This window comes from Amphichorda felina (genome assembly GCF_050947745.1).
Source record: "Amphichorda felina strain 45539 chromosome Unknown scaffold_8, whole genome shotgun sequence".
NCBI lineage: Eukaryota > Fungi > Ascomycota > Sordariomycetes > Hypocreales > Bionectriaceae > Amphichorda > Amphichorda felina.
The window spans coordinates 2,739,770-2,755,344 of record NW_028145042.1 but is presented as its reverse complement, the minus strand read 5'-3'; the positions used below and the strand labels follow the sequence as shown (position 1 = coordinate 2,755,344).

The window sequence follows — 15,575 nt, the reverse complement described above, 5'->3', positions numbered from 1 at the left end:
TAAAAACAAATTAACAATCGTTGCAACTCTCTCTCCCTTGATATCGTCTCCCTTCACACTCGAATAATCCCCTAGGACATCCATTTGCCCTTTGCCTCCCAACTCGGTGTCGCCTCCAGGGAGCCAGTTAGGCACTTCCAAAGTCCCGCCTCCCTCAACAGCCAATAGCTTCCCGCAGCGCTGCGCCCATTCAGCCTCGACCATGGCGGAACACAAGTCTCAGACCGATGATGAGATTGCTGACGGGATGGCAACCAACTTTGACGCCGCTCCAGGCACCGAGGTGCTCTTCGACCAAGGTTCTCAGGACGGCGAGCTCGCAGAACGTCTGCATCAATTGAAGCATCGTACCAAAGGTGATTCGCGAGTGTTGCTGGTGCCGCAACCGTCACTGAACGATCCCAATGACCCCTTGAGCTGGCCAGTCTGGAAGAAAGGCCTCACCTTTTTCAATGGCTGTTGGTTCGCATTCCTGGGCTCGGTGACAGGTCCCATAATGGCCGCTGGTACGTGTTTCGTCCCATTTAGCGACGACGCTTGGAGGCATGTGTCTGTATGAGATGAAGCTGACTATCGTGCGTCGTGCTCCAGGTATGATGCAGCTGGCAGAGACATTCGAGACGTCGTTGCAACGATTGACCTATGCAAACGGGGCCTGCCTAATCAACCAGGGAGTATGGAATATTGTCTGGATGCCCTTCGCCGTCAAGTACGGCCGCCGTCCTGTCTATCTGTTCTCCAGCTTTCTCATGGGTCTAGCCTGTGTCTGGCTGGCTATTGCCTCCAACAAGGACTACAACACCTTCATCATCGGACGCGCCTTTCTCGGTGCCTTTGAGGCTCCCATCGAATCCATCGTACCCTCTACCGTCACCGACATGTTCTTCCTCCACAACCGAGGTGAACTTGTCGCCGTCTACGGCTTGTCTATCCTAGGTGGCAACGAGCTTGGCCCCATGTTTTCAGGATTGATCGTTCAGGCTCTGGGAATGGACTGGGCTTTCTGGATAGTCGCCATCTTTATCCTGGCCAACGTCGTCGCAATATTTTTCTTTATGCCCGAGACTAAGTACACGGGCCCACGCCCGAGCATCCTGCCTCCCGCGAATCCGGTTGGTGGCGGTGGCGAGGGCAAGAGAGACAAGGAGAGTACCCAGATCTCTGCTGAGGATCATTGCGCCGATATTCCTAAGAAGACGTGGGCAGATGAGCTCAAGTTCTGGAGCCGCGGTGATCCCGATGTCAATCTCCTCCACGCCTTTGCCCGCCCCTTTGTGCTCCTGACTTATCCGACCGTTGTCTGGTCGTGCTTCGTCTACGGGCTGGCACTCAGCTGGAACGTGATACTCGGTGCCACCGTCGCCCAGCTCTTTGCTCCACCGCCTTACCTGTTCAACTCAAATGCTCAAGGCCTCTTCTTTCTGTCCCCGTTTGTCGGCTCGATCTTTGGCGTTTATTTCTCGGGGAAGGGGGGAGACTGGATCGCCAACTACTTCACCAAGCGCAACCACGGCATCCGCGAGCCTGAGATGCGTCTTCCCACTTGCCTCCTGGCCGCCTTCTTCACATTTTTCGGTGCCCTCTGGTTTGGGCTCGCCTACCAGCACCAGATGCACTGGGCTATGCCCGTTGTGGGGGCCGGGATCCTTTCCGTCGGTAGTCAGATGGGTACCACGCTTGGCATGAACTACGCTCTGGACTGCCACCAACAGGTACGGACACCATTCCTCCCTTAAATGCCATTGGTTGCTGACTTATTCTTCCTTAGCTCTCTGTCGAGATCATGGTCACAATTGCTGCCCTAAAGAGCGCCATCGCTTGGATTTGGACATGGGTTATCAATGACTTCGTCACATCCAGTGGCGTGCTGAGTGTGTTGATGACTGTGGCCACCATTAATGTGTTCATCTACCTGCTGTATATTCCGTTTTATTTCAAAGGCAAAGAAATGCGTCTCTGGATACACCGCAAAAATTACTTAGGGGCTCTTAACCTGCGATAGCTTCATCTATTTTTAGAGGCCAATCGAACACAATTTAAATCATAGAGAGCCTATTTAGAGATGAATGATCTGCTTTTGATATCTCCCCATCAATGCTATTTACCATTTTTGATATGTTTATCAGATTTCTTCTACTTGGGCCTCTCTGTAGAACGTCAATATTTGCCTGTATGTGTGTACCTCGTTCGCTTTCGGTTCATTCATGTTCCCTCCGAGGTGCGATTGTGAATCCCAAGTAGCCACGATAAGTGGGAAATGTCACTCCGTATGTAGCCGAACCAACAACATGTAGATAGCTAAATACGTAAATAGTGAGCATCAGCTGCTTCCTGATGTTGCATTTTCTTGTTCCAAAGTCCGTCGGATTTGTGTTCATCAGCTCATTTTGTTAGTCGATCCCTGCAGGTCTTGATACAAGACCAGGGTCAGGTGCGGACTCTGCATGAGATCAAGCTGAAGACTTTTTCCATACCAGAAAGAGTTTCCCATCTTGGTTACTGACGAGTGGGCGAGGACGAATGATTAGTTTCATGTTTACCGGCGCCAACCAACATGCATGAAACCAACACGCCACCTTTGAGTAGTCCTCCGTATTTATTTCCTGCTTGCATCTTCAGTCCCAATCCCTGAGAGCGGCCGTTACCAATCGGACTCTTGGGCGACAAGGGAAATTTTCGATCCCCAGGCCGGTTTCAATTCCTATTGGTACAACTACCATTGACCAAGTATGACCGTGAATGTTTTGTACATGTAGACATACGCGACCATGCGAGTACGAGTGCCAGGTAGTTTCGTCGCGTATATCAGGCAGTACATTAGTCCCATCATTATCTATTATGACGTTCAGGAGACTACTACACGAGATTACAAAGGTCAGTATGTCCCCTCCGCCGATTACATAAATGTCAAGTCTTGCAAAGTTGCTTGGCTGCTCAGTTAACAGTGGTGGGAGGGATCAATTCCGCAGTCACGCATGTTTCAAGTTGGGCGGGCAGCAAAGGCTCCGGAAGGTCCACATTGTTGGTCAACTCGTATGAAGTACTTCGTACCCTTGCATGTTCCCGGGATTCGAGGTACAGTCCCTTCGCTCATTGGCAGGATGGATTTAGATGATTCGGCAGAAGTTGGATCACGGTTGACTGGTCATAATCTCTAGACTCCCCCATCACCAGCCCGCGAGGATTTGCACAAGACCTGATCGACCCCAGTTTTCTAGACCAAACAAGACTATCGATAAACCTCCATAGTTCCAGCTTAATTACAATACGGAGCAGGAACTTCTGCACATCTATGCTCGCAACTTATTGGTTCCCTTTGTAGATACTAAACAAGACCCACATGAGCGTTCCAGAGCTCTGGTCGTGCTGACGGCTCTTTGGCCACGCCCTTCCGAATCCCAGGGATGCAGACACGGCTGAACCAAGACAAAAGCAATCATCAGCTGAAACACCGTCACAAGGATGTTTTTTTCACCATTGGATACGAGTAATACAGCTTCTGATCCATGAATACCTCGTGGGACCGAACCCATCCTTGCAAGTACTCGTAGTTCCAGCGTGGCGAGCGATGTACAGCCATGGATCGGGGAATCATGGCCCTTGAATTGGTGCGCCCAGTCGACTCACACTTGATAACAATCCAAGCTATGCCATACTCTTGATGGGTGAACCACTTATGAGCCTGCTCCTTGAGGACAGCCACTGGGCCAACCAGACACTGTCTGTACTTGGTAGCGGTAGGTCGCACTGACCAACACAAGAGAGAATTTCCCCAAAGCTACCGTCGTACCTGTCCCCATCCATTCTCGGCTTGAGACCAGCTGTCATGTATATCCATCGCCACATTCCCATTCTTTTTTGCCGTCACAATCGATTTCACCACTGTCGGATGCTCACCTCCAGCGGTGTTCCTCCAACATGGCTGGAGATGCGTCTGCATTGATCCTGTCCGTTTCCTGGACGGAAACTAGTGTTGGTATCTTGTTTTACATTCTTCGATTTGTGAGTTGCTGGAGGCTCGTGGGACGTTTCCGGTGGGATTTTACCATTGCCAGTGCAACAGTGGTAAGTATTAGCATCATTGCCCCTTTCACTTCGCTTCTCGGACCTGCCAGCCCATGCCATAACCCCATTTCATCCTGAGCTCATGGCTAACCAACAATTCAAACCAGGCCACACAGATCGCTGCTCAGGTTTTCCTCCAAATATCAGTTGACGCTGGAATGGGACAGAGCAAAGACAACCTGGAGTCCGAAGATATAGTTGCGGCCTTGAAATGGGGCTGGGTGTATCAGCTACTAGCTATCGGAGCCAGCATGCTAGGGAAGCTTGCCATCATGGCCTTCTTGATGCAAATTCGTGGTAGACACGAAGGGAGGCCGTGGCCCATGATGATCCTGGGTGGTCTCATTATAGCTGTCAACATTTCTGTCATGGGAACCATTCTAGGCCAATGCCAGCCAATGTCAAAGTTATGGGACGATAGCCTCGACGGGACTTGCGATCCGGGAAGAAGGTTGAATCAAAACTATTCCTTCTTCCAAGCCAGTGCGTACCTCTGACATCTCTCCCTTTCCATGGAAACCTGACTGACCCTTTTTCCCGCCAGGTTTCAACACACTCAGCGATGCTCTATTGGCATCATATCCGGCATGGTTTATCAGAAAGCTCCAGATGAAGCGGAGAGTTAAGATAGGTTTGTCCGTACTGATGGGGTTGGGATGGATGTGAGTACCCCCGGAAACACGATTCGCAAGGCTGTTTCTGTAAATGGACTTACATCATTTACAGCGCTGCGGCATGTTCTGCAGTCAAGTGCTACGAACTGGAAGCTCTCACGAAGACAGATGATATTACATGTATAGAAATCCCCCGCCCTCCGGCCCTTGCCAAGGTTTCAGACCAATGCTAATTCCAGTAGATGCACTCTCACATCTCCTTATATGGGCATCCACAGAAGCTTGGATTGTCATCATCGTCGGATGCGTCCCGCCATGTCGACCATTAATGGAAAGGGCCCTACAGATCCTCGGTCTTGCCTCTTCCAAGAAAAGCTCAGGCCCTTACCCGTCCGGAAGTCATGGACCCTATGCACAGTTTGGAACAGGAAGATCAAAGACGCAGCATTCAAACATGATGCCTGATAGTCAAGGGATTACCCCATTCGACCATAGCAAAGGTCTTACCTGGGTAGAGCTTACCACTGGTGGCGGGAACAGTAGTAAGGAGCGGATAGTCCCCGGGAACGATGTGATAGTCACCACTGATATCAGGACTCGCTTCGAGGATGCCAAGTATTGATAAGGCAACCATATTATATTTAAAATCACAAATCAACAACATATATTCGTATTAATCCTGAGCCTCTTGTTGTCGCTGGCTGATACCCTCGAAACTAGTACTTGGACCATAAAAACCCACCAACCCTGACGGAGTACCACAGTTTTACCGAGTTTGGCACACATCGCTAGAAGATCCTATATCGGAATGATTCCTCAAACACTCTCTCTCTTGAAGCCTCGGATCCAGTACTCATTCTGATGAAAAATGCCTATGCTAAGGGAGTGCCAAGGTTTGATGGGATTTAGCAAACCAAGGTCGAAGCGCCGAAAAAGCTGTTAACACGCGCAAACTCACATTAGTAAATGGCGTATACACTCCAATGGCGAATTCGGAAGAAGATTCTCACCTCTGGGATAACCTTATTGAGCTCCATCAGTGCTATGTTCTTGCCAAGGCACTGCCAACGCCCGTAGCCAAAGATGAACTCGAGTGCACCCTCCATGCGGCGCAGCTCATCTTCGGGGGCCTCCAGCCACCGCTCCGGCCGAAACTCTTCGGAGTCGTCGCCCCAAATGTCCTTTTTGCGAAAGATGCCCCAGGCGCAGTAGCCGATGTTGGTTCCCTCCGGCAAGTAATGGCCTTTAAAGGTGTCGCCACCCTTGGGAACTTCCTTGGACATGAGGCTAGCGACCGGGGGGTGAATACGGAGACCTTCCTTGATGACAGCCTGGAGGTACGGCATGGCACGAGCCTCACTATCACTGATGATGGGCCCAGAAAAGCTATTCCGGCTGATCTCCGCTCGTATCTTCTCAAGAACACGGGGATTGGAGATGATATAGAGAACGGTCGCTCTGATGGCGGTGGCGGTCGTGTCGGCGCCAGCCAGACTTGAATTAATTGAGTCAGTCGGGTGGTGCTGAACAGGATAATATGGTTCAATGATGGAAAAGGGGTGAGGTGGTCTTACAGTTGCAGCAGAATCTCGGATTCCAGCTCGCTTTGGTCCAGGCCCCGGGCGATGAAGGAGCCGATCATATCTCTTTGGGCCTTTGCACCCGGCCCAAAGCGCTCAGCAGCTACCCTTTTTGCAATTGCCATTGTCCTTCCCACGCCAACACTATCCTTCTCCGACGGTAGCAAGAAGCTAAAAATTGGCAGCTGCAGCAACTTCATAGTCCAGGGCATCACCCCCATTATGAGGGCCGGGGGTAAGGTCTCTTCCACAGAGCGGATGTAGCCGTGCACATCCGAGTCGGTCTCGATATCGCCAAAGGGCTCACCAAAGGCAAGAGAGGAAATAACGTCTATGGTAAGGTATTGAACCTTGTAGCCAAAGTCGAAGGGTTTGTTTTTAGAAATGTAGTTGGTCTCGAGGAGATCGACGAATCGCTGGACATTATCATTGACGTTGGACTCGATGTTGTCAACCTCTTTGCCCGAATAGGCGGGGGTCATAATGGAGCGTATTTTTCCATGAAGGGCATTGTCACGCTGGGACAGGATGTTATCCTTTCTTGGATCGAGGCGGAAGCCGGAGTACCAAGCCGACCGTATGTACGGAGTGCGGACGTGGAGCATGCGCTTCAACAGGTCCGGATCCGACGTGATGAGATCATTAGGTCCAATGCGTGCAATATCCCCTAATCACTCGAACCAAACACGGGTTAGCCACGGAGTCTATCGTATAGAGTCCTACGAGACTTGACGCTAGGAACAGCCTCTCTAGCAACAGGGCAGGTATTTGGTAAGCCAACTCACCATACTTCTGGCATACTTCATGGAGTTCCTCATGTGATCGATTGCCTCTTATGTTGCGGATCATCCAGAACTTTGTGAAACCAGCAATTGCGGGGCCCCCGAAGTGCCGGAGGTGAATATACTGCCTAATCGTCGACACTATATACCATATGGCAAGGAGGAGTGCGGAAGCTCCAATGATGACCTCCGGACGAGTGTGAAAGAGTAGTCTCGTCATTGTCGTTTGGTTGCTCTTGGTTTGGTGATGGACTTGGGTACTGGTTGGAGTGGCGAGGGAATGGGGGGGGCCTGGGTACTTGGATCTTGGAGGGAGCGGCCCCTGATATTTATCACAATAACCCTCCCAAGTCCTGAGTTCCAACTGGTGAGCCCCTTATCCCCTCTTTGAGTCTCGGCCCTCGACAGTGACGCTTCATCGCATGGGATTTGAGAAATGGGTGTGTGTGCCTGCTGCTGTTAACAGGCTCGGCAGACCGCAGTAGCAGTCGGCATCTACAACGGATGCTCCCCGGAGTCATAAAATGGCTGCTAATCGTGGCAAAAACTGGCCAGCTGGAGCTGTGATAGTTGGCTGGTGTGAGATGGCAAGGCATGATACAAACCAGGGTGTGGGAAGCGTAGAGGTTGAAGGGAAAAAGGGGGGGGGGGGGGAAACTACATCTATCTATTCGTCAAAGCGTCGCAACATGGTACTAAAGTAGGCTGCTACTAGGCCCACCAGATGCAGAGGGTTGCGCCTCTGCAGACGTATGCGTCGGATGGTGCACCCTAGTTGACCAATGCCTACGCCCCCTAGGAGGTATTGTTCAGCCTCCCCAGAGTAAACAACTTGGCAGATGGTTACCCATCCATCGTCTTCTTGAGGTGCCATTGTCTCAGGTTGGCCCATGTAGCCCTCCATCTCCAACACCCATCTTCGCTCGTCCTAGCATTGAATGCGAATGCATGTGTTGTGGCAGAAGACAAGGCTTGTCAAGGTAGCGCGCAGAATATTCGTACACCCAGAGTCAAATACTACCTGAGAAACCATGCTAAAGCTGTCTGCTTGATCAGACTCGATCGTAGTCATAGTCGAGTTTACGAGTCTCCTGGACGCCAACGCCAGCATCAGCATTATTGTCAGTACGACTATATTGGAGATATATGCACTTAGGCCTTCGGGTATAGATAAACCACATATATCGGACAACCGGAGACAACGACAAGGGTGTTCCCGTCTTTGCGGGGTTGCATCGCTCAGGGATCAGGCGAACCATGCTACGGCGGACGATAGGCGTGACTACGTCAGAATTCAAGTAGGCCTATCGTCCGGCGTACCATCCTGTGCTTGATCCTATTTGTCTGGCCAGAGCTGTGGTCGCCGGTCAAATGCTTAATTACGTCACCCACCCTCGCATCGATTCACGGTGCCTTTTGTTGTCCTCTCGATCGCTGATCGCTCACCAGAGGCAACCCACGCAAATAGAGGCATCAGTCGTAGCTAATAGTAGCACCCGTACTGAAGGTCCCGCGTTAATGCTGCGCGGAGGGTAGCGCTGTGGGATCATCTGCTGGTTTAATCAGACATCATTGGGTGTTGTCGGGTCGAAACAACCCTGGGAAACTTTGCGGGCGATTTGCGACTGGTTGACTCACGCATTGGCGGTCTCTGGGATGAGAACCCCAGTCTCAATGGTCGAATAGAGGCGGTACGGCAGCAATGCATCTTGTCAATTCTACCCTAGTTCTGGGAGCCTCTTCGGCGACTTTTCTACTTCCCGTTGTAAGCGGGTTGAGCAGTTCCTGAAAAATAATGCCAATGCCGTGCCTCAATCGCCAGTCATACAACCGACGGCATCATTAGAAAGGCCAAATTCTCCATTTAGCAGCTGAGTCACGGCATTACGACTGGTGACCAAACCAATGAATATCGCCAAATCCAAACTCAACTTGCTCTTTGCTATTTTCTGCAGGGAAAACGGAAGTTGACAGAGCCCGTGGCAAAAGCCCTTGCAGCATCAAGGGCTGATCAGGATTTGGTTGTGTGCAACCTGCTACATGCTCTGTCCCTCGGGTATCTATGCGAATACTCTTTGGAAAATGCCACTGCCACCTGCAAACAGGCTCTGCAGGGAAAGATAGGGCTCCTCAAGAAGCAAAATTCAGACACCAGAGATTATAACGAAGCACTCAGGCTGTTTGCTACCATTTACGATTTTAGAGAGAACTACATTCGAGCCTAAGTTTTTCGATGGTAGCTACCGAGTGAATTCACATACACTTACCTGGCAAATAAAATAGCCGTTATTAGTTTTCATTCCAAATTACTATTAGCCGTGGTAGGGGAAGGTGTTCGGGGTTTCCTCCATAAAGAATTTGGGATACCTGAGCTCAATGAAATTGACGGTTCGCCTGGCAGACGGACAACAGAATGCTCCAGACAGACGACTCCTTCAGTCAAGGGGGGGTTTTCTTTACGGATAAGGCTCTCGGAGCGTGAGAAATGGGAGCCTGATACTGCAAAAGAGGTCGTTATTACTCAGCCCGAGTACCCCAGCGGTGCTGATGACGAGGCCTCAGCTAGCCCGATAGGGCCCGAGTCGCCCCAGGGACAGCTTCTTGGCCATTTCTTTGTCACAATGTGACTCCGAACTACCGGCTCCAGGGATATCTATGGTAATTCACCTGGAGCAAAAACGTCTCTATTCAATTCTTCATTAGAGATCCTCTCACGGACGAGGCTAGGATTCCCAAAATGGAACACGGGCTTTCGGCTTCAAAATTCTAAGACCTTGCTAAGAAGTAAGACCCAGGGCAACAGAATATCTCAGGGGAATGGGGCTACCGATCCGTCGGAGAGGGGGTCTTTCAGGCTCTTACGCATGGAGCATGTCAAAACTCCCAGCTGCTCAGAGACGTGTAATGATGGACATTGGTCCTCCTTTGGTCTGATCACGTCCGCTAACCATGCTTCCCAAGCGCTCCCCGCCTCTAACGCTCCCCAAGAACTCCATGGCACCGGCCTCGACCACCTCGAGGTTGAACGACGCAAGAATCTAAACCACCAGGGCCGCACCAAAAGCTTTAATCCATACCGTCGGACGCCAGAACCTGCCAAATATGGTTCATATATTCCACATGGTGACAGTTCTCAAAGTTCTCCCCCATCTTCTGTTGAATCGGGTACTTCAGCGCTATACAGCCAACCGAGTCCACTATGGCTTAAACCCTCTCTATATGCAAAAAACTCCTCATCAGCACTACCTTTAGAATTAGGGGAAGATTTCTCCCGATTAGCCGCAATTATGGAATCGCTATCAGGATTGGAAGATTATATAGAGCGGCGGTCCAAACGGTCCTTGCTCAGGGCAATACTTCCGAGATTGAAGATCTCAAGTAACGATGACACTCTTATTAATGGCACTGAGAGAGTCATAAAGTCCTTGGAGTCTAGAATCCGCCAGACAAAAACAACGGGAAGCGACACCGGGTATGAATCTATGGCATACACTGACAGTGGCGATCAGGAATCATCACCCACGGTCTTGCCGAAGAAGCTGACAATTAAGACGACTCCCCCGTCGTCTTAGACGATCCCTATCTTGGATAAAAGCCTCCGACTAACGTTTCACCACATCTCCAGTTCAGAGCCCTCGGGTGGTAGAAGCAGGGAGAAACTTAGGGGATGCATCCACGGCAAGCACTAAGGATGGTGCAGCAGGGTCTCTATCTGGGCTCTGTTCCACACCATTTTTAGTCCTGTGTGTGACAAAACCTGCTTTGAATTCGTTCTAGTTTGGTCTCATGATCAAAGTCTAAATGATCAGTAATCACCTCGAAGGAGGGTGAACGTTAATAAAATGCCTATCCGTAGTGTTTATTGCATCGTCGCATGTATCACATTGGTCATCAACGTTTTTCCTCTCTCCATATTGCTACAGGTATTCAGATAGTTATTTTTGGATGTGCTGGTCGAAACAGAGGAGGCGCTCAATACATACCGTCCCTATAGGGTAGGAGGATACCATTGCATGACTAGGACAAGATGCCCTTGGGACAGGCTTTGGTGGGCTGGCCAGACGCGCCACAATCTGAATCAGCCTCACTCCTCAATACCCCGCATGATAGTGGTACTACGCCACAATTCACATACGGGCCGTGCCGCGCGGGAATCAGGGAACGTGGGAAATTGTCTCACTCTCAAGACGTCGGAGAGTCTGAGACACTGCTCCATTGACCACTATCACACAATCGATCTCATATGCTCGTCTCCGTATCGCCTTGTACATCGCCTGTCTAATCCGTTCAAACATTGTGTAACGACTTCCTACCTTCTGGTTTGCCAATGACTGAGCAGCCAGAGTTGCAAGAAGTGCGCAAGAGGCCATTGCCAGCCATTGATGCGGCATATGACCCAACAATACTGAACGGCGACCTCGATGAGCCATGCTGGACACCGCTTCAACTCGCAGCCAGACAAGGTCTGGCATCTAAGGTCAAGAAACTCCTTGAAGAAGATGCTTCAACTGTGAATGACGCCCCACAAGGTTACTATGGCCAGACAGCGCTCCAGGCTGCATGTATCCAGAACCATGAGGATGTCGTGGAACTGTTATTGAACGCAGGTGCTGATGTTAATTTTGCCGGAGGGAACAATATGCAAAGAACAGCCTTGCAATTTGCCTGCGGTCAGGGCAGTGAGGGGATTGTCGACATGCTGCTCAGCCATGGATCACAAATCAACATGGTGCACTTGGGTCATAACAATAAGAGGCATCCCACCTCTGTAACGAGATACAACGGAAGGACAGCTCTCCAAGCCGCAGCCGAAAGGGGGCACATTACCATTGTCAAGAAACTGCTTGAACTGGGTGCAGACGTCAACGCGCCGCCTTCTCCGAGTCATGGGAGAACTGCACTGCAGGCCGCGTCAGAGAATGGATTTTTAGACATTGTCAGGATCCTGTTGGATCGCGGAGCAGATGTTAATGCCCCCGCAGCTAGATACTCGGGGCTCACAGCCCTCCAAGCGGCAAGTCTCAACGGACATGTCACCGTTATTGATCTCCTGGTTGGTGGGGGAGCCAATGTCAATGCGCAAGGAGGAAGTAAATGTGATGGTACGGCGATGCATGCCGCTGCTGAAGGGGGGCAGACAGAAGCCATCAGGAAGCTTATGCAGTCAGGAGCGCACATCAATGCTGTCTCGGTTCGCAAGCATCAAACTCCAATTCAAGCCGCATTTTGGAAGGGTCAGGAATGTGCCGTTCAGGTTCTACGGGAATTAGGAGCGTAATGCTCATTTCTTTTTCTCGTTCATTGAAGGCAGGCTTTAACAATAGCTGCGCTTGTGGGTTTAAGATTCTACAATAGTTGCCTTCTAAAATATATCACAATGTTCCGCCGTAATGTAATGCCCTGATAACTCTCTAATCATACCCTAAATACGGGACCCTGAATTTTAGCGGCCTGGGGTGTAGAATTAAGGTGCTCCTTAGATCTCAACCCTATTTATCCCGTGTGCAATGTCCCAAGCGATAGGTGATACTCCAATGGGAAATATAATATGTTCCTATGAGCGGACGGAGCCAGAGATATTATAAACAATCACTCACAGATTAAGGAAGGAACTGTGTATTAATATTGCGACGAATAGTTTAGTAGGTGAGTGAAAGTTTAGACATCGCCATAACAGTAGTAGGCGCTCTGTTTTCATTTCCTACCAATGTTCTACATAGCTAACTACCCACGCGTAAATGTTTTCTATTGTCTAAACCGTGAAAAATCCGTATTTTCTAGTCCAGCGCCTGTCTGTCCATGTTGGTCCTCACTATTCGACTCCCGCTGTCCCGCAAAGACGGGACCTAGCGCATTATTATCACCCACGGCACGATTATGCAGGATTTCCATCTCGTCCCCCTGCCATCTCTTATAAATAGTCTCGTGGATAAGAATAAGCCCGCCGCGATTCGCCCCCGAGGTACCCTCTCCAGCCGGCAAGCCCTCACCAGCGCCGAGGTCCTGCTGGCTTTTCTGGGCCCAGTCAAACTCGGGCTCAGTAATGTACACGAACTTCTTGCGGCCGACCCGACTCCGATATGTGGCAATGGCTACAAATCCCAAGAACCATAAGGCTGAGAAGGCCAGCACGCACCACCCTGCGAGCGGCACGACGTACCAGGCAATCTTGTCCGCTGCTGTTAAGGGCAGGTTGGGCGGCACCCAGCCCATGATAACTGGGTAAAGGCTTCCAACAAGATAAAGCCCAGCACAGACGACGCCTATCTTCGGGTTGACTGTACCCTTGATCATTTGGTTCCAGCTCATTCGTATGGGCTGCTGGTCGGGGACATTTCTGTGCTTTGGTGTCTGGACTGGCTGCGTTGCGGGAGGGCCTCTAAAGTGAAGGATCAAGATACCGAGAGCGAGTAAGGTACCGAACCAAGCTGCCAGGATGTATGAGAATAGTTGGGAGAGTGCCTTGTAGGCGTTGATTCCCGAGGTGCTATAGGTAGCCATCATGAGAATGATGCATGTTATGAGGTGGAGGATGAGAGCGCCGACTGGTGTCTTCTCCCTGTGGTTGGCAGGGTTCAGAAACTTGATTCTTCGACCGCGAGGATTCCGGTCATTGCCACCTTCAAGCCACGTCAGAAGCCTGCCCAAACTAACGTCTTTGTTCTTGGCGAAAAAGCTGGCATATGGGAGAAAGCACTGTTTGGCAATCTCCTGCTTCATTCGAGCCGCTGTGAAGGTCCAGACGACGATGTTCCCGAAAGAAGAGATGGCTAGAAACGAGTTGAATGCCTGCTGGGCATGGTCGCTGCAGTTGGAGATCCTCCTGAAGAACTCCTGGGGCACGTCATTGTTCGCTTGTACATCTGCTGGAACAATGATCATCTGTAGCGCAAGCGAGTTAGTCACAGATACTATTATAATTCAACGACACTGGGACTGGAGGCCCTACATAACAGATGTTGACAGCCACGTAGAGCACGGACACGATGCTCATACCCCACCACATGGATCTGGCAAGGTTCTTTCGCGGGTGCTTGATTTCTCCTAAGACCTTGGGACTGGGTTAGTCGAGTCTGAAATCTATCGAAAGGTCAAGCTACGACTCACATAGCTTGGCTGATCAAACCCAAAAAAGGCGAACACTGAATGTTTCTAGTCAGTTTCCACTGTGGCTCGGGAACTAAACATCCCTGCTTACCGACAGAGAGGAAGGCCTGCGTATATCCGCTGGGCCCGCTCTGAGGATCGGGAGGACTGATCGAGTGGTGGCAATTGCCTTGCTCGAGGCCACCCAGACCAAACCGTCCACCAGCAACGACCCAAGTAGAGATGATGATGGAAATCAAGACACAGACTTTGATGACGGCAAGGATATTGTTGAGGAGGATGCCGCCACGTCTAGAGAAGGCGTGTATAAAACAGGTAACCGTCGCAATGGAGATGGCAATACCGTAAATGGTTCCCTTGCTGAACTCGTCTTCCCCTTTGTTGGGATTCGCCGCCTGCATGATGCGCAATGCGCAGTCAATGCAGTTGCTGGCCATGTTGCCAACACAAATGAAGCTGATGCCAAACAGGACACCGCTCAAAAGGACCGCTCCTTTCTTGTATCTAGGCCATGGGAACACATATTGAAGGTAGTGGAGTTCCCCACCGGATCGAGGAACGGACTGCTCGACTCCGTTGATTACATAGCGAGGGACGTTGAGCCCGTACTCGACGAAGACGTGTGCACCCGACAGACCGTAGATGCAACCAAGGATCCACATGAGAACAGCAATTCCAGGGCTCCGGACACCCTTCATCACTTCTGTAGGACCACGGAAGATCCCCGTTCCTGATTAACGGACTTTAGTATTAGACGCATAGGCTTGCGTACTGTCGTACTGATAGTTCTTGGTGAGGGGCTAGACATACCTATTGTTCGGTTTATCACGAGGCACGTAACATCGGTAAAGGTCAGACGAAATGGCTCTTCCGGTGCTCGTGTAACTATGAGGCTCCTGTCAATGGGAATGCGAAGGACATCGTCCAGGAAATTTTCGCCGTGCTGGTGGGCGTCCTCTGGTGCCTGCAATGCAGGGCGGCCATCATTGTTAGTCGGAGGTGGGCGATTCATTATCTAGTCTTTAGAAACGGGCAAGGCTAGACGACGGCGTGCTCTCAATCCTAATAACCTTAAACGGACAGGGTGGATGAAATCCACGATCAGTCTCGTCGAGGGTCGAGCGAGGACGGGATTGTGCCCATACATGTAGGCATGCACAAGATTCGGGGCATGCAACTAAATAACGTGAACTCTCCGCCACAGAAACTCCTGATGGAACACTAGTTACGGACACACCACACAAACAAGGCCCCGGATAGAAAAGCCGATGAACCCTTTGGTACACACAGGGAGCACCGCCACAGGATCTGCACTTTTGGGTGCAGCCTGGCTACTCGAGGTGAGGACAGGGCCAAGCTCGCCAGCCTCACTTATCACCATGAGTCCATAACACTCGGCCCAGAAAAGCAAGTCTTCGCTGCCTGGA

The 15,575-nt window shown here is 50.7% G+C and overlaps 3 protein-coding genes across 3 annotated transcripts; 1 reads left to right on the top strand and 2 right to left on the bottom strand.

The window, feature by feature from the left end:
- Positions 1-202: 202 nt before the first annotated feature.
- On the top strand, positions 203-1,736 carry ACO1O0_008523 (major facilitator superfamily domain-containing protein; the record flags this gene model as incomplete). The annotated part of the gene is made up of 2 exons (XM_083197887.1): positions 203-506; positions 592-1,736. The coding sequence occupies 2 exons, from the start codon at positions 203-205 to the stop codon at positions 1,734-1,736; spliced, it is 1,449 nt and encodes a 482-aa protein (XP_083047355.1).
- Positions 1,737-5,495: 3,759 nt separating this feature from the next.
- Positions 5,496-6,741, bottom strand: ACO1O0_008522 (cytochrome P450; the record flags this gene model as incomplete). The annotated part of the gene is made up of 3 exons (XM_083197886.1): positions 5,496-5,537; positions 5,690-6,173; positions 6,254-6,741. The coding sequence occupies 3 exons, from the start codon at positions 6,739-6,741 to the stop codon at positions 5,496-5,498; spliced, it is 1,014 nt and encodes a 337-aa protein (XP_083047354.1).
- Positions 6,742-12,786: 6,045 nt separating this feature from the next.
- ACO1O0_008521 (amino acid permease-domain-containing protein) lies at positions 12,787-14,846 on the bottom strand (the record flags this gene model as incomplete). The annotated part of the gene is made up of 2 exons (XM_083197885.1): positions 12,787-13,907; positions 14,240-14,846. 2 exons carry the CDS (start codon positions 14,844-14,846, stop codon positions 12,787-12,789), a joined length of 1,728 nt encoding a protein of 575 aa, XP_083047353.1.
- Positions 14,847-15,575: the final 729 nt, after the last annotated feature.